The sequence below is a fragment of the Carettochelys insculpta genome, chromosome 17 (assembly GCF_033958435.1).
Source record: "Carettochelys insculpta isolate YL-2023 chromosome 17, ASM3395843v1, whole genome shotgun sequence".
NCBI classification, from domain to species: domain Eukaryota; kingdom Metazoa; phylum Chordata; order Testudines; family Carettochelyidae; genus Carettochelys; species Carettochelys insculpta.
In genome coordinates, this window is record NC_134153.1 from 1,414,756 (window position 1) to 1,436,850 (window position 22,095).

General features: G+C 62.0%; 1 protein-coding gene across 1 annotated transcript; it reads right to left on the bottom strand.

Moving 5' to 3' along the window:
* Positions 1 to 5,458: 5,458 nt before the first annotated feature.
* On the bottom strand, positions 5,459 to 8,815 carry LOC142022372 (uncharacterized). The gene is made up of 5 exons (XM_075012138.1): positions 8,652 to 8,815; positions 8,146 to 8,289; positions 7,224 to 7,367; positions 5,965 to 6,096; positions 5,459 to 5,820 (listed from the first exon to the last, which is right to left on the bottom strand). The coding sequence occupies exons 2-5, from the start codon at positions 8,276 to 8,278 to the stop codon at positions 5,459 to 5,461; spliced, it is 771 nt and encodes a 256-aa protein (XP_074868239.1). The 5' UTR covers positions 8,279 to 8,289; positions 8,652 to 8,815.
* Positions 8,816 to 22,095: the final 13,280 nt, after the last annotated feature.

Sequence of the window (22,095 nt, forward strand, 5' to 3'; positions counted from 1 at the left end):
CAGCCTGTGGCTTGACTTCAGTGTGAATAACAGCCCCCGTGCCCCGCTCTGCACCGCCAGCTCGGCAGCACTGGGCGACCCCACCGCAGGGACATCGGGTCTCAGGCACTCTGTGGAGGGGGCCCTGCTCTGCAGTTCCAAGGGGGATCTGAGGAAAAGGCACCTTTGCAGCCCTGCCCCATCGCGCACCCCAGCTGGCGAGTGGCTGGCCTGCCCCACGCAGAGGAGCAGAGTCACGCCTGGTGCTGGTGTTCAGTTTATTGCTGGGCCATCTGGAGCAGACCAGAAGTTGCCGTAGATGAGAAGGGGCTGGGGAGGAAATGAGGGGCTCCAACACAGGGCTTCCTGTGGTAAAGGTGCAGCTCTCTTAGGCTTGGTGGTTCGTTATTCAGCAGCTGAAAAATAAACCAGCTCAGAGCTCACGCCTGGCGGAGGGCCATGTTTTCTCTAAGCTTGGGCACAGACTGGAGACCTGGGAGGAGCACCATACCCTTTCCCTGCCCCGCTTTCTGCTGCCCCAAGTCCCAAACCGACTGGCTCCGTGCTGGCAGCTACAAGTAGGGGCTCAGCCCAGCCAGTACCCAGCCACTCTGTCCCATTGGAAACGCTGGGAAGCAGCCCGGTAGCTGGCTGTGTCCTTTAAAGCAGGGCACAATGCCCCTGACCCCGGGGCCGGTGCAGCGGTCCGCGGCTGCAGCCAGGGAGCCATGGCCTCCCCCCAAGGGATGGGCACGCGGCTGGCCCTGTGCCCCTAGCATCATGAGCTCAGTTGCTACGCGGCACCTTTCTTGGGCTCCAGGCAGCGCATGGCACACTTCTTAAAGCAGCACTTCTTCCACTCAGCACAGTCGTGGTCATGGGTACACTCAGAAGGGTCCACGCTGTGGCACTTAGCAGATTCCAGGGGGCAGGTCCCAGGCTTCTCTGCAGCAGAGGAGACCAGAGGGCCCTGTAATGGGGTGTGTGTGGGAGCTGGCCACCCCAGCTGGCTCAGCTGTGGGGTAGCCCTCGCCAAGCCCAGCACCAGGCACTGGGGAGGAGCTGCCTGGGGATGCTGTTACCTACAGTACATTCTGATTGGCTGGGCCTTGCTGAGGACACCTGGCCTGGTGCCAGCTCCCAGCAGAGCCTGGGCAGGCCCTTGCATGGAGCAGCTCCCAAGAGCACTGTGACGGGGAGTAAGGGGAGCAGCCAGGGCTGGGCTGGTGCAGAGCACAGTGACCACTGCCAACTGCCCCTCCTGCCCCCAGCGCCCTGGGCAGCCCCTGAGCAGCCAGCCAGTTCTTTGACTGATGGGGTGGTGGGAGAAAGAGAGGCGGCTGGTGGGCCACAGGCTGATGCAGCAAAGAGAGGCGGGCCAGGGGCTGGGTGTGGGAAGGGCCCAGCCAGTGGGGTTCCCCCTCCCCCCGAGATGGATGGGGCTAGGCTGGGAGTACCCTGCCAGGCAGGAAAGGATGCTGGTGAGCTCTCGCCTTGGCCAGCCAGCATGGCCCACCCAGCAAGATGAAGGCAGGTGTGTGGGGGCACCCAGGGAGCCAGGGTCGGCTGACAGCTGAGCTGGCTCAGACTGCCTCAGCAGCTTCCAGCCAGGGGCCAAGTTGGCACAAAGAGACACCCCTCCATGGCCCCTCTGGAGAAGGGTGCCCGTCTGTATGATGCCTGACCCCTTCCAGACAGGTGAGTGCCTCTCCCCCATGCTGGGCATCCCCCTCTGAGCTGCACGGCTGTCGGTGTCCATAACCCCCGACCTCCTGCTGACTTCCCTCTGCAGATCTCAGAAGGGGTCCTCCAGCCCTGCTCGGGACCCCTCGCTGCCAGCTGGGGTCAATGCAGTCGCTCTCAAACATGGCGCCAAAAAGGGGAGATGCCGGTGGGATCAGCTGAATGTGCTGGCAGTTGCCCCCAGGCCGGGTTGCACCTGGCGCCCTGCCAGCAAAGCTCTCCATGCATGGGGGGAGAGGAGGGACGGGGTTATTTCCCAGGGTGTGGGATGGTACCGAGCAGGGCCCCATGGGGCTGAGCACACGTGGCCTGGCCCCACCAGTCCAGAACCTGCGCGAGGGCAGAGCACAGCCCTGGAGAGGCCAATTCACCTGCAAAGATGGCGGGCATGCAGACATGGCCACAACCGTTGCTGCAGCATTTCTGTGCCCGAGGACAGTCTGCGTCTGCATGGCACTCGTCCCAACATGTGCCTAAGCCCTGGGGCTTTGGGCAGACGCCTGCAATACAAAGCAGCGTTGTGCCCGCGATTCCCTGCCCCACTGGGAATGGGGCCCTGTGGGCGATGGACCCTGCCCGCATGCTGGAAAGGTCCGAGCACTGCACTCGGGGGGGCCTGCGCCAGTGAAGGTACCAGGCCCCATCTACAAGGCATTCAGAGCCTGACCCAGCCTAAAGCCCTGGGATGAGGTTCAAGCACAGGGGCTGGCCCCAGACTGGAAGGAGCTCCCCTGGGAGTGAGGCAGGCAGGATGGGTCAGCCCTTGCAGCGTCAGCACACGGGGTTGGGCTCCGAGGCTGTGGCCTGGGGCTGAGGGCAGGACCTTCATCTCAGCGTGGGTAGCAAATCCTCAGGAGCAACGGCTGCCCTATCCCACCCTCTGCCGGCACAGAATGGGAGGGGGACTGCTGGACTCTGGACGTCTCCACCATACCGGGACACGACATGGCAGCGAGGGCTGAACCACCGGCTGGGCTCCTGCAGCGGCTCCGGGAACCAGAGGGAAGCCGGAGTGTTGGCAGGAAGCTAGCAGAGCCCAGGGAACAGGGTGGCTTTTGAACTGGCAGCAGTGTGTAACTGGTAGTCTGCGTATGACCAGCAGAGCGAGAGAGACATGAACAGAGCCAGGAAGCCAGGCTCGGCGTTTCCGCCAGCATTCCCACTGGGGGAAGGACTCAGCCCCAGGGGGACCAGACTTGCAATTTCAGGCAAAGGCCGCCCCGGGAGGGAGGGAATGTGTCTGTGTCCATCTCTGCCAGCTCCCGTCGTCGCATCGGTAGGATGTTGCGTACATCAGCGCCCTGGGGCTGTTCACAGATACACTCTCTCGCAGGGGTGGCCTTTTTGGAGAAGCCAAACATGGTCACCCTGGCCAGCACTCCGGCTTCCCTCCCGTTCCCGGAGTCGCCGCAGGAGCCTTGCCTGTGGTCCAGCCCTCGCCGGCACTTCAGCTCCCGGATTGGCAGAGATGTCCAGAGTCCTCGTCCCATTCATCATAGCTACCAAGGTGCCTCTCCCTGGCAGGGGGCCCCACTGGACCCTGTGCCTGCTGCTTCATACCCCATTCTGCCCCCAGCTCCAGGGCTAAGCTCACCTGGGTGCACCACCTGGCAGACATGGCTGCAGCCGTGGCGTTGGCACTTTTGCCCTCGGGGACAGTCCTCATCCTTGCGGCACTCGTGCGTGCATGAGCCCCTGGTGACACTCCCAGCCTTGTCCGGTGGCCCTGTAACACAGCAGGTGGCCCCCATGCCAGATCGCTGGGCACGCGCCGAGCCCAGGGAAAGCCAGGGGAAGGGCGCTGTGCCCCTACCTGTGCGCAGGGCCACACACTCGAGGCGGCACCCCGTGTCACAGCACTTCTCGTGCCGCTTGCAGACGTGGTCATCCAGACACAAGTTGGAGAGGTGCTGCCTCGGGCTGCTGCAGGGCTTTGGCCGGGGACAGGCACCAGGATGCTCTGGTAGGGGAGGGGACAAGAGGGACAATGAACCCTCCATCTCAGCCTTTGATGAGAACTGCCCAAGGGGAGGGGCCCAGCCAGACCGTCCCTCTGCAGCCACGTGCCCACTCCAAGCTCCTGCAGCCCCATCCACCCTCTCTCTGCTGCCCTGCCCTGGCACAGGCTCCTTCCTCCCCCGCACAGCCGGGCTGCCCCGGGAGATGGGGGGTGGAGGGGGTCGGTCCCTCTGGTGGTTACCTTTGTACGGCGGGACGCAGTGCATGGCACAGCCGGCGAAGCAGCACTTCTCCTGCTTGGGGCACTCTCGGTCGTGCAGGCAGCTGTCCCGCTCGTTGCATGGCACCAGGGTTTGCCAGGGCTTCTGTTTTGGGCAGGCACCTGGTTTCTCTGACGAGAGAAGGGAGGGCGGGATTGGGGGCTGCTGGAGAGGGGTGCCCCAGGGCAATGCCACGTGCAGCAGCAGCAATTCAAAGGGGCCCGGAGCTCCGGCCTGCACCGTTGCTACGTTGGCAGCAGCAGCCAAAGCTCCGGGTCCCTTCGAAATGCTGGGCTGGGGGCAATCGCCCCTCCCTCGTCACAGAGCCTGGCAGCCCCTGCGCTCTGGTTACCTCTCTCCGGGGCCTGGCATGTCCGGCCACAGCCACTGTCACAGCACTTCTGGCTCCCAGGACACTCCTTGTCCGCCGCGCAGGACTCGCACGGAGGGGACAGGTGCATTCTCCCGTCGGTCATGGGGCAGACGCCGGGCTTCTCTTGACAGCACAAGGCAGAGGCGGGAGGGGCTCGCTGGGGGCCATGTGACGGGAGGAGGCCCCTGCCTGCCAGCTCCACCCCGGCTCTCCTGGTGTGCTGCTGCTCTGGGCCTGAGTCCCTCGCTCAGACAGTCTCTCCGTCTGACCCCCCATCGCCGCTGCCCCATGCCCGACCCCGCTGGTAGCTGCTCTGCCACGATGCCCCCCCAGTCCGGGGCTGTTGTGCCAGGCTGGGCCCAAGCCCCCGGGGCTGGCTGGTTGCAGGCGGGGTGGCTCTGGGACCTGTCCCAGGAGTGTGGCTTGTCACCATGTGCCAGCCCTGTGCACAAGCCAGCCTGCACCTCCCAGCTGCCCGAACACGCCCGCAGGGCTTCCCCGGCTTGCGCACGGCGCTGTACTGCTGGCGGAGGGGGGAGGCTCCAGATGCCCAGGGCAACTCCTCACGGCCCCCGCGATGGTGGCTCCACCACCCTAGGAGTGGGGCCCAGGCGGCCCTAAGAGAGGCCTCGCGTGGGGCGCAGCAGAGCCCCCCCCCCAATTCATTGCACTGGCCATAGCCAGTGACCCGGCCCCGGCGCCGTGCTGTGCTCTGGGGCAGCCGGGAGCGGAGTGCCCGGCCCTGGGCGCCGCCTCCCACCCCGCAGAGACACGAGCGCGTGCCTGGGGAGGGGGGTGGGGCAGGGCAGGGCCTGGGGAGAGCTGGCGGGACACGTGCACCCCCAGGCAGACGCAGCCCCGGCTGTGGACTCTGCCCCGCCACCGGCCCTCGCTCCCGAGCCACCCCTCCGCTTCGGCGGACGCTGGTAGGGGGGCTTGGCCCGGCCCGCCAGGGCAGTGGCGGCAGCGCCTCCTACCTTCCAACGGCATGGTGCACTCGTGGTCGCAGCCGCGCAGGCAGCACTTGTGGGCCCCGGGGCAGTCCCGGTCGTGGCGGCAGGCGGTCCAGCACTCGTAGCTGATGTAGAAGCCGTTGAGCACGGGGCAGAAGCCAGGCTTCCCTGGGGCAGACAGGCCGGGGCGGTCACAGCCGGGGAAGGGTGCAAGGAGAAGGCGCGGCCCTGGGCCAAGCCAGGGTCGGGGGGTGGGAGGCCGGGGTCCAGGCCCGGGCCCGTCTCTGCAGCAGGGAGATGCGCCAGGCCTGGTGGAGCTGGCGAGTCAGCGCACAGCCCGTGCGAGAGGTGGGGGAACCGGCCCTGGGCCGCCTGCCGCTGTGCGGAGCCCAGAGAAGGGCCGGAGGCGCGCTGGAGGCTGCCCACGCGGTGCTGCTGCCTGCCACGTCCCCCCCGCCGAGAGGGAGATGCAGGTGCGGGCGCAGCGGGTTTGGCTGCGGGGGCCAGAGTGGCTCCACGCCGAGGCAGTCAGAGCCTGAGGGGCCCTCAGCGCCTCCGTGGGGAGGGAGAGGGACCCACCGGGAGAGACAGAGAGCAGAGCCCCTTGGGCAGCCATCCCCCGCCCCAGGCCTGCCATGCCCGCCGGTCGCTGCCCCAGCTGGTGCTCCCCCACCTCCAGCCGGGCGCGGAGACTCACCGTGGGCCGGCGCGGGGCAGCCCTGGCGGCACTGATGGCTGCAGCACGTCTCAGATTTTGGGCAGTCCTGACTACTGCGGCACCTCTTCCCACTGAGCCCCTCGTTGGCGGCCGGGGCAAACGTGGGGGTCCCTGTGACACGGAACGGCCCCATGGCAGCGAGACCCTGGCTGGGCACCTGGCTGCACCAGCCAAAGCGCCTGGGAAGGGTGTGCCTGAGAGACGTGGGCCAGGCCAGGACTGGAAAGGGCTCTGATGTCTGTGTCGTGTCTGCTGCTCCACCCTTGGTTCATGGCACTCAGCCCCTGACCTGCCCGGCATTGCCCTTAGCTCCGTACCCTGCAAGGCCATGTAAGGGTGGGCACAGCCTGGGTCTCACTGCCCCTGGCACTGCCCCTTTTAGGCCCCCTGCAGTGATCCTCTTGAGCCCCAGGGGTGGAGCTGCTGTTCCCCAGAGGGACGAAAGGACGGAACAGCCCACCCAAGCTGTGGCCAGGCTCCAGGGACTCGGCTGACAGCGGCAGGCTGCGCCACCGGTGCTGAGGGCCTGCACCATGCTCGGTGCAAGGGTGCAGGTATCCAGAAGCTGGAACAGTCCTCACCCGCTCCTTGCTCTAGAGCTGAGATTCCAGCCGTCTGCCCCAGCGAGATTTTTGGACTAGCTCCGGGGTGTAACGAGCCCTGGGCAGGGGGCTGATCCTTTAGGAGCGCAGGCGCCTTTTATTTGACGAGTTGGTTTTCCTAACCCCTCATCCCTATGAGCAGTGAGTCCCATGTGGCCTGAGCTGGGTGCCCCACCCTGCTGGCTGCACTCCCACTGGAGTGTGCAATGCACGAGTCGGACAGTCGAATGGCCCCATCTCATCTGGAGCAAAAGCCGTTTCCCGGCCCTGCCCCAGTCGCAGGCAATGGCTACGACATGGAGGGATCCCTGAGGACCCCGGACGCTGACCAGGGCAGGGCAGCTCCTGGTGCCCTGAAGCAACTGAGCAGCCACTAGCCCCACAGCAGCACTGCCAGCCCTTGGACCCCTGCAGGAAGGAGTGGCCTCTGAACAGACCGGCCGGGGGCTCAGGCCAGGATTCTGGCTCACCCCACGGCTAGGTGGCGCCAGGGAGACCTAAGTGGTGCTCACAGCGCTGCTGGGCCCCCATCCTGGAAAGTGCTCAGCCCACCCCAGGACCAGGGCGCTTGGGTGTGTGTGGTGGGGGGGGATCCTGCAGGCCCTGCCTCCCCCCAGCAGCAGCGGTGGCTCTCACCTTTGGGGGGCACTGGGGTGCATGTGGTGCCGCAGCCGTTCCCACAGCACTTCTGGGACCCCGGGCAGTCGTAGTCGTGGCGGCATTGCTCCACACAGATCCCGACCTGTCCTGGCTTGACAGCCGGGCATTCGCCAGGCTTCTCTGGGCGGGGAAGAGTCACGGGGCAGCTGGCAGTGAGCTGCACGTGCAGGCAGAGCGTCCCAGCTCCAGGGGAGAGAGACCCGGGTTCCCCAGTGTCTGCCCTCTCTGCTTTCCCCCTCGGGCTCCTCGGCTGCCAGCTCCCACCCGCCGGCCTCCCAGGGCCTGAGCCCCTCTCGCCAGCAGGACTCCCACAAGCTGGGCCCTGCCAGGGGCATCCTGTGGGCAGAGCCCTGGTGTATTTCCTGCACCAGCCCGCCTGCGACAGGGCTTGGGGAGGACTTGGAGTTTGACCAGGCTCCTGCCCTGCCCCGTTGGGCCTCAAGCCTGCCGCCGTTGCCCACTACGAGCCCTGACCTCCCCCTCTCGATGGCTTCAGCCTCGCTCCTTTCCCAGGTGTCCCCAGGCCCTGCCCCAAAGTGGCAGCGTGGGTGCTGGGACATGGGAAGCCCTGCGGCCTGGGCTTTGTCCTGGGGTCCTGTTTCCTGCCCCTCTCCGCTCAGCCCATCCTCCCCACTGATTCCTGTCTCTGTCCCCAGCCCCATGGAGCCTGCCCCCTCTGCTCTCCGCCACTGTCCCTAGCACCTGCCACCTCTGGGACGCCGGCTGAGGGCTCCTGGTGGACACAGCATCCCACCCAGGGAAGCAGCAGCAGCAGCAGCCCAGGCTCGGCTGGGAGGCTGGGGTCCCGCCGGGCACATCTGGGGAGTGGGGTCCTGGCCCCTCACCACTGGCTCAGCTGTCCGCGTGTTGGGCCCTGCAGGGCGGCCAGGCCCCTTACCCCGCACTGGCTCCAGGCAGGCAGCCCCACAGCTCAGGAGGCAGCATTTCTCACTTCCCAGGCAGTCCCGGTCCTCGGAGCAGGGGAAGAGGCAGGGGTGGGAGCCGCCCCCGGCTGTCTCAGCTGGGCACATGCCAGGTTTCTCTGCAATATGAGGGGCCACGGGGTGGAGAGGTGAGGTGGTGGGAAGGCAGATGGGAGCCAGGAGAGCTCGGAGTACTAGGGGCTTTCACTGGTGGCCTCAGCCCCCAGCCCTTCCTTTTGTGGCTAGCTGCCTCTCATGGGCCAGCTGGTCAGGCCCCAGGGGTATCTAGTGCCCCCCCAGAATGTCACCCGGGCCACTGCCTTCACCACTCTGCTCAAAGGCCGGCAGTGGCGCTTGGTCCCCCACACCGACCCGCCCTGGTACAACCCCCAGTGCGTGAGGGCTGCTGCTAGTCCCCGCCCCGGTCGTCGAGTTTCCACCCCGCGCTGGGCCTGAGCGGTGCCGCCTGCCCCCACAGTACCTTCCTCCGGGTCCGCACAGCGGAACTGACACCTGCTATAGCAGCACTTCTGCCGCCTGGGGCACTCGCCGTCGCTGTGGCACAGGGGGGCCTCTGAGTAGGAACACCTGATGGGGCTGGCAGGGCAGGTCCCACGTTTCCTCGGGGTCCCAGGCAGCCCTGCAACACAAAGGGGCGCCCACGCTCTGCTGGTTGGCTTTTCCTAACCCCAATAGCCTGCTGCTCCTTGGCACTGCCCCAGGCAAACCACCCTGGCTGCCTTACTCTGCTGCACGTGGAGGGGCACTAGGCTGGGCATGCCAGGCCCCTGCCCCTGGCACTAGCATGCAGGCCTCTGTGCAGCTTCTCTAGGTGGGCAGGGAAGGGAATGTGCTAGTTACTGTAAGATGACACAGCCAGAGCTTTCAGGCCCAGGCTTAATAAGTAACCCCGGCCTTGGTTCCTAGCACACAGGAAGAGCCAGCAGCTTATCACAGTGCTGTTAAACACCACCGGTAACCCTGACAGACCCGCGGCGCCAGCCCTAGGGATAGAACTGGCCAGCCTAGGTCTGAAGCCCTGTGCTCTACCATGTGAGCTAATGGCCAGCTGGCTCTCACCTGAGGCTGTACAGCAGAGACTTCACTCACCTCCGATGAGATGAGCTCTCAGTGCCGCTAGGTACCACACACCTAACTGCTACTCCAAGCTTCGCCTTTAATCCCTGTGGGGTTGGCCACCACCTCCCCCGGCTTGTGCCGGCAGGTTGGGGCTGCCCCCGGCGCCGTCTGCCCTGCACCCCTGTGCTGCTGCCGAGCACCGCCCTGCAGGGATGGGAGGGCCCAGATTCACTGCCGCAGGGCGAGGTGTCCTGCTAGGCAGGGGCCCCACACGCCCTGGAGACTGGCTAGGGGTTGGGGGAGCTGGCGAGAGCTGGGCTAGCCTAGGAGCAGTGAGACCCACCCCCCAGCCCCCTGCACCTGGAGCACGGCTTCCCGGGGGAGTCGGCTTGGCAGAGCCCTGGCTGGGGGGCAGAGGGGGCAGGGCAGTGCTGAGGGCTTCGGGGGGGACACACTCAAGGCCACAGCCAGTGAAGCAGCATTTCAGCCCCTTGGTGCAGTTCCTGTCGTCATCACAGCTCCTCTTGCACGGGGCAAACGCCTGCAGCGCTCTCCTCTTGGGGCAAACGCCAGGGGAGGCTGGAGAGAGGCACAGCCCAGGGTGAGCACGTCAGCGGCTGCCACAGCCCCTGCTCCAGCCCCGACAAACTGGGGCGCCGGCTCCCAGGCAGAGCCCTGGCCCAGCTGACCAGGGCAGACTGGTGGACAGGCCGGCACCTTGCGTGGCTCCCAGGAGGGGCTTGTTCCTCACCGGTTCCAATCAAAGCGCCTGGCCAGGGAGCGGCAGGATTTTGGACCCAGATAAGGATGGGGGTCAGGCTGACCCGTCTCTCCTGCCTGTCAGTGCTCAGTGGCTGGCAAAGCCCTCAGCTAGCTAACCCCTTCCAGCCTGGCCTGAGGCCCTTCCCCGCCGGGCATCGTGCCTGGCTGGGCCCTGCAGGAGCAGCTCCTGGTGTTTGACCGCCCGGGGCCAGCAAAGCACTCAGCACCTGGTTCTCTACCGGCCCCCAGCAGCACCACTGAAGGCAACGGGTCCTGTCAACCAGCTCCTGGCGCCTGGCTCGGGCTCCTCCCCTCTTTCTGCCTGGGCTCCCTGCAGAGCCCTGTCCCAGGAGCGGGGATGGAGAGGAGGGTCCATGCTGGAGGCATGTGGGTCACATCGCCTCTGTCCGCAAGCAGCCGCCATGTCAGGACTCAGTGCTGACTCCTGCTGGGAGCACTGTGCCTGTTTCTCCCCTGAGATGTAGCTGACCCCCCAGGGCTGCCGATCAGGCTTGCTGTGGGCGGAGGGGCAGGGGAGTGATTTCCAGAGAGCTCAGGTGCACAGCTGCATGGCTAGGGCAGTCACACTGAGCAGGAGCGCGCCTGCCAGCTGGGGCCGTGTGCTGGTAAACGTGCCCGGTTTGCCTTGTGAGCTCACAGCTGCTGTGAGCGAATGCACAAAGGGACGGGCAGCTGCCAGTGCCACGGCCATGTCACCACAGCCTCCAGCCTGAGCACCGGGCCCAGAGGACAAGCCCCTCTGCTGACTGCGTGGTGTCATACCTGGCTCGGCTGTGGTGCACTGCGTGTGGCAGCCGATGGTGCAGCACTTCTGGTCCGGGGAGCACCACGTGTCGTTGGAGCAGCTGACGAGACAGATGGTGGTCAGGTTTGGCGCTGGCTGGGGGCAGTACCCAGGGTGCACTGGGAACGAAGGTAAAGCAGAGGGAAGTTTCAGGCGCTGGGGTGGCCGCGTGCTCCATCCGACGGGCAAAGGCCTGGCAGGGCCAGGGCAATGCCGGGCACTTCTGTGCAGCTGCCGCCCGCTGTGGCAGCGCCTGTGCCCTAGCTCTGGAGGACGAGCTCCTGGCGGCTGGGACCAGCCAGGACGCCACATGCAGTGTGGGAATGTGGGGCGGGGGCAGGGGCGGGGGGGTGCAGCCCCAGCCTTCGTAAGTTGTAAGGTGCCGCTGAGCAGGCCCAGCAGAGCGTGGCCGCTCCCAGCTTGTGCTGGAAAGAGCCAGCAGTCCAGGGGAGCTGTGGTTTCCACCGCACTGCCTGTGGACTAGCTGGTCCCCCTCTGTCCCCCTGGGCCCTGCCCCAGCCGACACAGAGATCTGGAACCTCTCCTGTTGCAGAGGGTTCTGGGGAAGATCTTTATCACTGGTAGTGGGAGGCCAGGCCAAGAGGCAAGGCCTGAATTGTATCCCAGGCAGCAGGTCACTGTGACCAAGCCACAGAGGCAGAACCCCAGGCACCGCGGCTCAGCTGGCAGCACCTCTTGGTTTCGGCGATTGGACGTGGGGATTAGATGCAGCCAATGGACCTGGTGTCCCAGTGCAGGGAAAGGCAACCAGCCCCAGGAATCTGGCCAGCTGAGCAGGGCTGTACGGGGGGGACGAGCAATTCCTGCACCAGCCAGCATGCGCCCTGCAGCCTGAGCGCTGGGCACCCTAATCTTACCCACGCAGCAGTGCCACCCAGCCTCTGGGCTCCCATGGTGGGAGTTCCACCAGCCACTGCAGCTCTGTGCAGAAAACCCCCTTGGGATGGTGCCAGCTGAGCACCCCCCCAGCCCCCCACTTCATAAGGGGACAGGATGGAAGCACCTCCCTGGCTGGCTCAGAGGGGTCGGCCAGTACCTGAGTCCGGCAGGACGCACTCTCTCTGCTTCCCTGTGTTGCAGCACTTCTGGCTCCCTGGGCATAAAGAATCCGAGAGGCAGTAGAGCCGGGGGGGGCCAACAGGCCCCTGAAGCTTGGCCGGACACTCGCCGTCCTTCTCTGGGGCTGGGCAGGAGACAGGAGCCCAGGTCACTTGGCGAGTGGGTGGAACTGTGGGGAAGGTCTGTGCAGGGCTCTCCCCCCAGCCCCGGGAATGCAGGGCTCCCACCTGAGCCCTGAGGACAGAGGCTGATGGCTTTGCTGCAGGGCTGCCAGCCCCATTTCCCGATCTGAAGAAGTGGGTGTGCCCAGTAAATTATTTCGTTGGTCTGTAAAATGCTACAGGCCTGCTGGTCTGTGCTGTGCGGAGACAGACGAACAGGCTGCCTCCCGGTGACGAGCCCAGCAGGAGGAAGGCACGCAGGGGGCTGCTGTAAGGTTTACACGTGTCAATATGTATTTTCTATTCTAGAGCCCCCGCTGCCACGGCCAGGCCCTCAGCCCGTTACCCCACAGGGCGTGGAGAGGAGCCGAATGCATTTCTCTTGTAGCTGTGGGATTGGCCCTTCAGGGGCCACCAGGGTGCCAAAAAGGCCAGCGTTCCCTCGCCCAAGTCCCAGGCAGGTTGAGCAGAGATGTCCCCACTGTTCTGTGGGTCCCCCATGGCGTGGCACAAGTGGCACCCACTGCCCGGCTGATGTCTGATGCACACAGGAGATGGAAGAGCCTGATCCTGCTCCCCCGAAGTCAGTGACAGCAGGACTTGGCCCCTCAGCCTGCTCTGCTCCCTTCAGGCCGGCGCTGAGTGAACAGCGGAGTTTTTAATTCAGGGCGAAATTGTCATTTCAGGTGGCACCGCCGCACAGGGGAGCGGCTGGGGAGAGCTGCGGCTGAAGCTCTCCAGCCCTGGCCTTGCTCTTGCGACTTACAGCTGTAAACAGCGGACGTGCTGGAACAGCCGAACGCCCACGCCCGGGGCTGCAGCCTGCACGTGCTCCAAGTGTGCTCGGGGCAGATCTCAGAGCCGGTGCGTCCCAGTCCCTGGCCAAAGGCCCAGCTGGGAACACAGACTTAAGCCGGTGCATTTCCATGGCCAGCGTGTGCTGCTCCCCCTCGGAGCCCATGTCAGCACCAGCCAGGGTGATGGCAGTGGCGCTCTCCACTGGCCACCCGGTGAAGGCCCCGCAGCAGCTGGGCTGCACCGTGCGCCGGCAGGCAGTCCAGCTGGCACGGCATGGCCAGCACCACGAATGCACGTTGCTCTTCCTCCCCTGCTCCCTGGGACACCTCCACCCCAGCTGCCTGTCGCGAGAGGGACCGGAAAACGACTCACCGCTTTTCTCCTGCAACACAGAGTCCCGCACGGCCAGGAGCCCCAGGAGGAGGAAGATGGGACCTGACTTCATGGTGCTGCCAAGGACTACCTCTGAGTGCCCAGGGCTGAGCTAGGTGGGGATTTAAACCCCCATGGCCTGGGTGGGGCCTGCAGGGGAAGGGCTGGCTCCCACGTGGTGACCTGGAGCACCCTGCCAGCAGCCAGTGCCAAGCCTGGGAGCAGCACAATCACAGGAGGGGGAGTTCACAGAAGCGGGTGCTGGATGCCCTGCCAGATTGTGTCAACAGGCTTATCGGCCGGCGGGTGCATCTCACCATGACCATCTGCAGCCAGAGCTGGGCCGTGTGCGGCCTGCCCGTCAAACCCTGCTGCGGCTGCCAGGGGCCCGGCCACAGGTGACCATAGTTCCCTAGGCCAAATATACGGGACACCCAGGGGAACTGCTGGGATGCAGGTGAGTTTAATGGCAATCAATCAGAACTGTGGTACAAATGTTCAGACTCGCATGAGGGCGACTGGGCTCCCCGAGAAGAGACACTGCCTCACCGTCACTGAAATGGAAAGTCCTCACGCGAGGGCTGGTCCTGTGCGTGGGAGCTGTGGGGGTGGGTGAGCTGGAGGAGTCAGGGCTGGTGGTGTGTGCAGGTGAGCAGGACACCAGGAGTGGAGGGAAGCCCTGTGGCCGGGTTATCTACCTCACGTGCTTTCACAAGGCAGCTGTGGGCTGTCTGCCCTGGGGGGCCTGCTAAGAAACCCCTGGCTTTTTCCCAGGGCAGCGGTGACTGCTGATAGGGAGGGTGCACAATTCAAAGGTCCTGGCGGGTTGCAGCAGGATGCCAGGCAGGTACTCCTGAAACAAAGGAGTTTTGGTGTCTAGCGCTACTTCTGACAGGTTTTTATGATACTGTGTAGCAGCAGACGGAGACTGTAATAAACGAGAGGGCTGCACATGAAGAAAACTGCTCAGAAGAGTGGTGGCTCGACACCGTCAGTCAGATATGGTGCCTGCCAGGTCGAGCTCAGCTAGCGGTAGTCCATTGTGGGCAGAGTCCCCCGCCGCAGAGCTGCGACGGCTGGAGCTCAAGGTGAGATTAAAGTAACTGGAAGCCCAGGAACGGCAGAGGGAACATGAGCGCCAGGAACGGGAAAGAGAGCATGAGCACGAGCGCCAGCTACGAGAGAGACAGCGGGAGGAGAGAGAGCGAGAGCGGGAGCATGACCGGGCCATGGCGGAGGCGAGACGCCACGAGACCCCAGCTGCGGGAAGTGGGGAGAGGGCCAGGCGGCTCGGGGTGGCCAGTCACTTGGAGACACGCGTGCTGGCCCAGTAGCAGGACACCGGGGGATCCACCGCACCAGGGAAAGGTTGTTACAGAACTCTTTTTTGGCCAGGGATCTTTGCAGCGGTCCATCTATATTGCCTGTCCTGCGATCCCTGCCAGAGGGTGGGGAAGACCCGGGACAAGGGGAAAGCTGCCCTGAGGTCACTGCCCATTACAGAGGAGCCTTTCCAGAAAGTGGCTAAGGACATAGTGGGACCCTTCAGCAAGGCAACGCGCTTGGGGAAGAAATATATTTTGGTGGTGGTAGATTTTGCCACGCGATACCCAGAAGCAGTGGCCTTGACCTCTGTCGACACTGACACCGTGGCAGATGCACTGCTGTCCATTTTCAGCAGAGTGGGGTTCCCCAAGGAGGTCCTCACAGATCAGGGGTCCAACTTCGTGTCGGCCCTGCTGCAAAGCTTGTGGGAAAAGTGTGGGGTCCGGTACACCTGGGCCACAGCCTACCACCCGCAAACCAATGGGCTGGTGGAGAGGTTCAATGGGACTCTAAAGCAGATGCTCAGAACCTTCATGAATCAATACCCCCATTACTGGGACAAGTACTTACCCCACCTGCTGTTTGCATACAGGGAGGTGCCCCAGGAATCCACGGGGTTCTCCCCGTTTGAGCTGCTGTATGGAAGGAGGGTACGGGGACCCTTGGACTTGCTCAGAGAAGAGTGGGAGGGGACGGCCTCTCCTGAAGGGGAGTCAGTGGTACAGTATGTACTGACCTTCCAGGAGTAACTCACCGAGCTCATGGGCCTGGCCAGGGAGAACCTCTCCATGGCCCAAAGGAAGCAAAAGTTCTGGTATGACTGTAACGCCCAGGCCCGAGCCTATGCCACCGGGGATCAAGTGATGGTCCTTGTACCTGTGCGGCGGAACAAGCTGCAAGCGGCCTGGGATGGCCCCTTCAAGGTCGTCAAACAGCTAAATGACGTAAATTATGTGGTGGAACTGTCGAACCAGGCCCACAGCGGGTCTATCATGTGAACATGATGAAACCTTACTGGGACAGGGAGAGCTTGGTGCTGGCCGTGTGCAGGCACTGGGAGGGGCAGGGGGATGATCCCTTGGTGGATTTGCTCACAGGGACTGGAGCCGGCTCCTTGCTGGAATCTATTCCCCTCTCAGACCAGCTGACCCCTGCCCAGCAGACAGAGATCAAGGAGGTGCTACATTCACACCAACAGCTTTTTTCTGACAGACCCGGATGCACTGACCTAGCTGTCCACCGAATAGAGACAGGCACCCACGCCCCTATCAAGTGTGTGCCGTTCAGAGCCACAGGGAAGACGGCTCAGGACATAGAACGGGAGGTTGAAGACATGCTGGCTCTGGGGGTGATCCAACCCTCCTCCAGCCCCTGGGCCTCTCCCGTGGTGTTAGTCCCTAAAAAAGATGGGTCTGTTCGGTTTTGTGTGGACTATCGCAAGCTTAACGCCATCACTGTATCGGATGCCTACTCCATGCCCAGGCCTGATGACCTTTTAGACAAGCTGGGGGGAGCCTGTTACCTCAGCACCATAGACCTCACCAAGGGGTATTGGCAAGTGCCATTAGATGAAGATGCCCGGCTCAAGTCGGCTTTCATCACCCCTGTGGGGCTCTACGAGTTCCTGGTCCTGCCCTTCAGCCTCAAGGGGGCACCCGCTACCTTCCAGCGTCTGGTGGACCAGCTACTGAAAGGGATGGAGAGCTTTGCCCTGGCTTACATGGACGACATTTGCATCTTCAGCCAGACGTGGGAGGACCATGTGTCCCAGGTCAAGCGGGTGCGGGACCGACTTCAGAAGGCTGGGCTGACTATCAAGGCAGGGAAGTGCAAGGTGGGGATGGCTGAGGTGACCTACCTGGGCCACAAGGTGGGTAGTGGCCGCTTAAAGCCGGAGCCAGCTAAAGTGGAGGCTGTCAGAGATTGGCCAACACCTCAGACTAAGAAACAGGTCCAGGCCTTCATTGGGATGGCGGGGTACTACTGGAGGTTTGTGCCCGACTTTAGCTCCATCGCAGCCCCCCTCACAGAGCTGTGTGAAAAGGGAAAACCTGACAAGGTGGTCTGGACCGAGCAGTGCCAAGAGGCCCTCTGCGCGCTGAAGGCGGCTCTGGTCAGGGCCCCAGTGCTGGCAAATCCAGACTTTGACAAGCCCTTCCTGGTGTTCACCGATGCCTCAGACGTGGGGCTGGGGGCGGTGCTAATGCAGGTGAATGACAAGGGGGAGAAACACCCCATCGTGTACCTGAGTAAAAAGCTGCTGCCCCGGGAGCAGAACTACGCGGCCATACAGAAGGAATGTCTAGCCATGGTGTGGGCTCTGGGGAGGCTGCAGCCATACCTGTTTGGACGGCGTCTCACCGTGTGCTCCGATCACTCACCCCTGACCTGGCTGCATCACGTGAAAGGGGCCAATGCCAAGCTCCTGCAGTGGAGTCTGCTCCTGCAGGACTATGACATGGAGGTGGTCCATATCAAGGGGAACAGCAACACCACAGCCGATGCCCTGTCACGCGGGGGGGGCCCCGAACTTCCCCAGGTCACTGGCTAAGTGACCCTGCTGAGTTCGGTCTGGAAGGGGAGAGAGATGAGATGGAGTGGGGGGAGTGCATGTGTGAGACTCAGACTGGATGTGTATGAGACAAACAGAGCAGCTCCCAGCGGCTAAGGATGACCCTGGGGCTGTAACGTAGGCTGGCAGGTAACACCTCAGCCCTGAGGAAAGAGGAGGCTGGAGCGGAGCTGGTTTTGAATCGGGGGCGGCAGTTAGAGGCTGGGGGGAGAGGGAGCTGGAAGGGAGCCAGCCAAAAGCTACACCCCAGAGGGGCACCCATCGGGCTCCTCTCCCCAGGACAGGTTGGAAGGACTGTCTCTGACTGCTGCACTGACGCTTCTGTGAGAAACTGGGCACCTGTTGCCTAATAAACCTCGTGTTGTACCTGCTGAGTGAGAGTCACTCCTGCCAGCGAACGGGGTGCAGTGCATGGGGACCCCTGAACCCCAGCACGCAGCCATGGTTCTATGTTTGCATCAAATCATTTGCGAAGTGGGCCAAGTCAGGTGTCTGATGAGAGCTGAGGATGCATTGATTCTGTTTACACTGTTCGTATGCATACGTCACCCCAGCCATTGGATTGCCTCTCTCAGCTGGTCTGCAGAAGTGGGTCTGTCCCACGAAAGCTCATCACCTAATAAATTATTTTGTTAGTCTTTAAAGTGCTACTGGGCTGCTTCTTTGTTGTGATCGAATACAAACGAACACGGCTGCTTCTCTGGTGCTGTTCATATGCATGTATCGTTTTCGTATTTGAAGCTAGGAGTATTGGCTCTGTACTTGTGTTTCAAATGTCTGCTTCTGGGACCCTCAACAGGAGGCTGGGTGTGATGGAGTGGGGGATACCTGTGTGTGTGTGTGTGTGGCTCACAGAGGGTGTGGGGCTCCTGCTGAGGGTAACCCTGACAACCAGGTAACACCTTTGTACTGCAGACAAAGGAGGAGGTGGAGCCTGAGGGGTTTGAATTGGAACTGGGAGTTGGAAGCAGTTAGTCTGGGCTGAGGGAGAGAGAGACAAAGGAGGGGGCAAGGCCCCAGCTCTGGGGGCCCCTCGGGGCCTCCTCTCCCCAACATGGATTGGACTGGCTGTCTCTGCCTGCTGCACTGACTCCTCTGTACGATGCTGTGTCCTGTCGGCTAATAAACCTGCTGTTCTCCTGCTGAGTGAGAGACTCTCCTGCCTGCGGACAGGGTGCAGAGCTTGGGGGACCCCAGAACCTCATCACACTGGTGTCAGAAGTGGGATGTTCTGCACCCCGAGGATGGAGCATCCAGCAGTAAGTGACCAGGGCCCTGGAAGAAGTGGGGCCTGCGAGACCCAGGTGTGCTGAAGGGCAGTGAGGTGCAGTTCCCCAAGGCGGAGGGGCCTGCGGCCGAACCCAAGCAACTGCGGTTGTGGTCCTCAAGAGGGGGTGTCACACCTGAGGAGGGGTTACTCCTGGGAATCTGTTGGAGTCGGTCCCAGAAGGTGGAGGGGCCGAGAGCCCAACCCCCAGGAACAAGTGACCCCTGAGGAGGCTGACGCTGAATGAGTCCTTCCCAAGACAGGGTGCTCATGGTCCCTGAGAGCGGGTGTCACACTGAAGAAGGGGTTCCGCTGGGAGTCTGTTGGAGTCGGTCCCAGAGGGCAGAGGGGCCTACGGCCTAACCCCGGGCAGCTTGTGACCCGCAAGAAGCCTGGCACACTGAAGGGATTCTTCCAGGAATCGTGGGGTGCAGAGGGCATCAGCCTGAGAGCCAGCAACCACGCTGAGCAACTCCACTGTGAAGTGGCAGCACCTGGAAACCGAATCGAGATTAAAGAAGCTGGACAAAGCAGCATGGATGTGCAGTGGCAGAGGTGAGGGTTAAGGAAAATCCTGCAGAGGTGAGCCCGGATCGGGGCAGGGAACCCCGGACTGCATGGAGCTCTGAACCGAGTGGCCTGCCACAGCTCAAGGAGGGAAGGAGCGATTCCAACCCATCATCTACTAGTGGCCAAGACAGACCTGCGAAGAGTTTTCCAGGCCTGGGCCGAGGAAGGTGCCTGTGTGTCTGTGCAGGAAAGCAGCTGATCCACTGGGAATGGCAAGTTGTCTGTGAGAGAAGCTGCTTCACCTTCTGTGTGTGTGTGGAGACCAGCCGGGGGGCTGGGACAAAGGAGAGAGTGTCTCCCATTGTCTGTCTGTGTTGAACAGCAGCAGCAGCCTGGGGAGAGAGCAGAGCCTGCGTTTGGAAAAGGTGCCAATGAGGAAACTAGCCCATTGTCTGAGGAAGACTTCACCAGCCTGGGGTGGCTGGAGAAGGATCCACCAGGAAAGAGCATTCCAGGTGTGTCTCTGAATCCAGCCATGGGGGCTGGAGCAGAGGGAATGGCTCTGGGATGGGCAGTGGTATCACTGCTCAGGACACTGGTCCTTGGTGCAAGAAAAGTGCTTCTGCTTCTGGGGAAGTGAATCCTTTGCCTGAGCCTGTGGGGGCTCGAGATGGAGCCAAGATCCCAGAGCTGGATCTGAGGGCAGCTGAAGCCCAGATGGGAAGTGGGCCTACCTCTGTCTCTCTCAGGGGGGATGATGCTTTAACTTGGTCTAATCCAGTTAGGATCATCAGGGAATCCCAGAGACCAGACGATTCTGGTACTTGTTCTTTGCCTGATGCTGAGGTGTTACTGGGAAGGGGGTGAGAGGACTCTGTCCTACCAGAGTCATCCTCTTGCCAGGACACAGGAACAGATGGGCAATGGAGTTATGCTGACTGATGAAGATAAAGGAGCTGGTAGCAGAAGGGAGGAAAGGGATCCTAACCTTCTGTCCGGTGGTACTGGCTGTCTGCCTGGAGGGGGATTACGTGGGAATCTGCCTAATGGTCCAGAAGTGATCCTGGGTGTAGGTGAAACCCAGGAGCTGGTTGTGGCTCAAGGGAGCAGTGCCCCCGTGGAGGCAGACAGGGATGAGTTATTGTTTGGGGAAGCTCTTAAGGAAGAGAATTTCCCTGAAACTTTTCCTGACCCGTCTGTGGGGACTGCAGAAAATGGGAGTGAGGTGAAGGTGAGTGAACAGGAAAGGTGCTTGTCTGTAAGAGCCAGAGCAGCCCTTTGCCTGGGGAGAAGTTGTTTCAGCTCCTGATGGCCAGGACCTGCCTGAGTGTGAAACCACTGGCTGTGCTCTGGAAGGGTCCAAAGCAGGCAGGGTAAAAGTTTCTCAGGAATTGGAAGTTGGTGCAAGTAAGGTGAAAACTATCAGGGAATGTGAGCAGCCCTGTGAGAACCAAATAAAACAGCTGCACAGTCAGTCTCTGTAGGATGCAGGAGAGCGCCAGCAATTCCCCATCTCCAGATGGTGGAAACACTTATATTCTTATACTGGACTCCACTTCTGATTCCATGGGGAGGCAGTAGTTGGAGGTGGAAGGACAAAGGAGCTTTGGGCCTGGTGGGTCAGTAAGGGATAAACAGGGATTCCTTCATGTGGATTCTGTGTCTGGGACTCACAAAACAACTCTCAGAAAGCAGTTTGGTTTGCAAATTTCCAGACTGGTAGGGAGGGGGCCATCTCCCTGAGATCATCAATGGCCCAGCTCTTGTTAGAAGGGAGGGCACAGCCAGAGAGATCACATTTCCACCCCAGGGGGCAAGAGAGAAGATTAGAACTTGATGGTGCTAAGAAAGGCCTCAGCCATTTATCCCCAAAATACTGGATTCTCAAGGATGTTGCACAAAGGTTGTGGTCTACCAAAGAGCAACGTAAATGTACAGTTGCAATGGGTTTGTTCTGTTACTCACGCTGACTGCTGTAACCAAGGGGTGCTGCTACCAAAAGCTGTAGAATTGTACCATGTACTGAATGTTTGGAAAGAGCCATGTGACATGATGACATGGATGTAGAAGCATGAGTTGTATGTTGAAGGAGTCTGTAACTCTGAAATGTCACCATAGTTCCCTGTAACTAGTCTTGCAACCTCTCACATGAGGAGGAACATTCCAAACCTATTGTGTGGCATGGAAGGGGAAACTGAGGCACACAACCATTTTGGTGGTCTGGCTAAATGCCAAGGGTGGAAGCATTTGTACCTTCCGTTACTGGACTGTAACTGAATTCTAAACATTGGCTGGAGCAGCTGTGTGGGCTGGTGGGCAGACAGGGCAGGGCCCAGACCAGAAAAGAACTATTTGATCTGTTGGTGCTGCAGCATCTGTATGGGCTCTGCCTGCCCGACTTGAGAACGTGGCTGATGGACCAGAGACAGAAGCAGGGAGACCGACCAACCTGAGGGAACTAAAGGGACTTGCCCGGCTGCATCACATGAAAAGGGCCAATACCAAGCTCCTGAGTTGGAGCCTCCCCCAGCAGGATTATGACATGGAGGTGGTGCACATCAAGGGGAGCACTGAGGGTGCAGCCAATGCCCAATCACGAGGGGAGGGCCCCAAACTTCCCCAGGTCGCTGGCTGAGTGACCCCGCTCAGTTCGGTCTGGAAGGGGGGAGAGATGTGATGGAGTGGGGGATACCTGTGTGTGTGTGTGTGGCTCACAGAGGGTGTGGGGCTCCTGCTGAGGGTAACCCTGACAACCAGGTAACACCTTTGTACTGCAGACAAAGAAGGAGGTGGAGCCTGAGGGGTTTGAATTGGAACTGGGAGCTGGAAGCAGTTAGTCTGGGCTGAGGGAGAGAGAGACAAAGGAGGGGGCAAGGCCCCGGCTCTGGGGGCCCCTCGGGGCCTCCTCTCCCCAACATGGATTGGACTGGCTGTCTCGGCCTGCTGTACTGACTCCTCTGTACGATGCTGTGTCCTGTCGGCTAATAAACCTGCTGTTTTCCTGCTGAGTGAGAGACTCTCCTGCCTGCGGACAGGGTGCAGAGCCTGGGGGACCCCAGAACCCCATCACACTGGGTCAGCCTGCAGTCAAGCCAGTCTGAGTCCTTGAATTACAAAGAACATTACTAGGTGGCAATCCACATCTGAGGAGCTTTGCTGTCAGCAGCAGAGCAGCAGATAGGCGATGGCTGA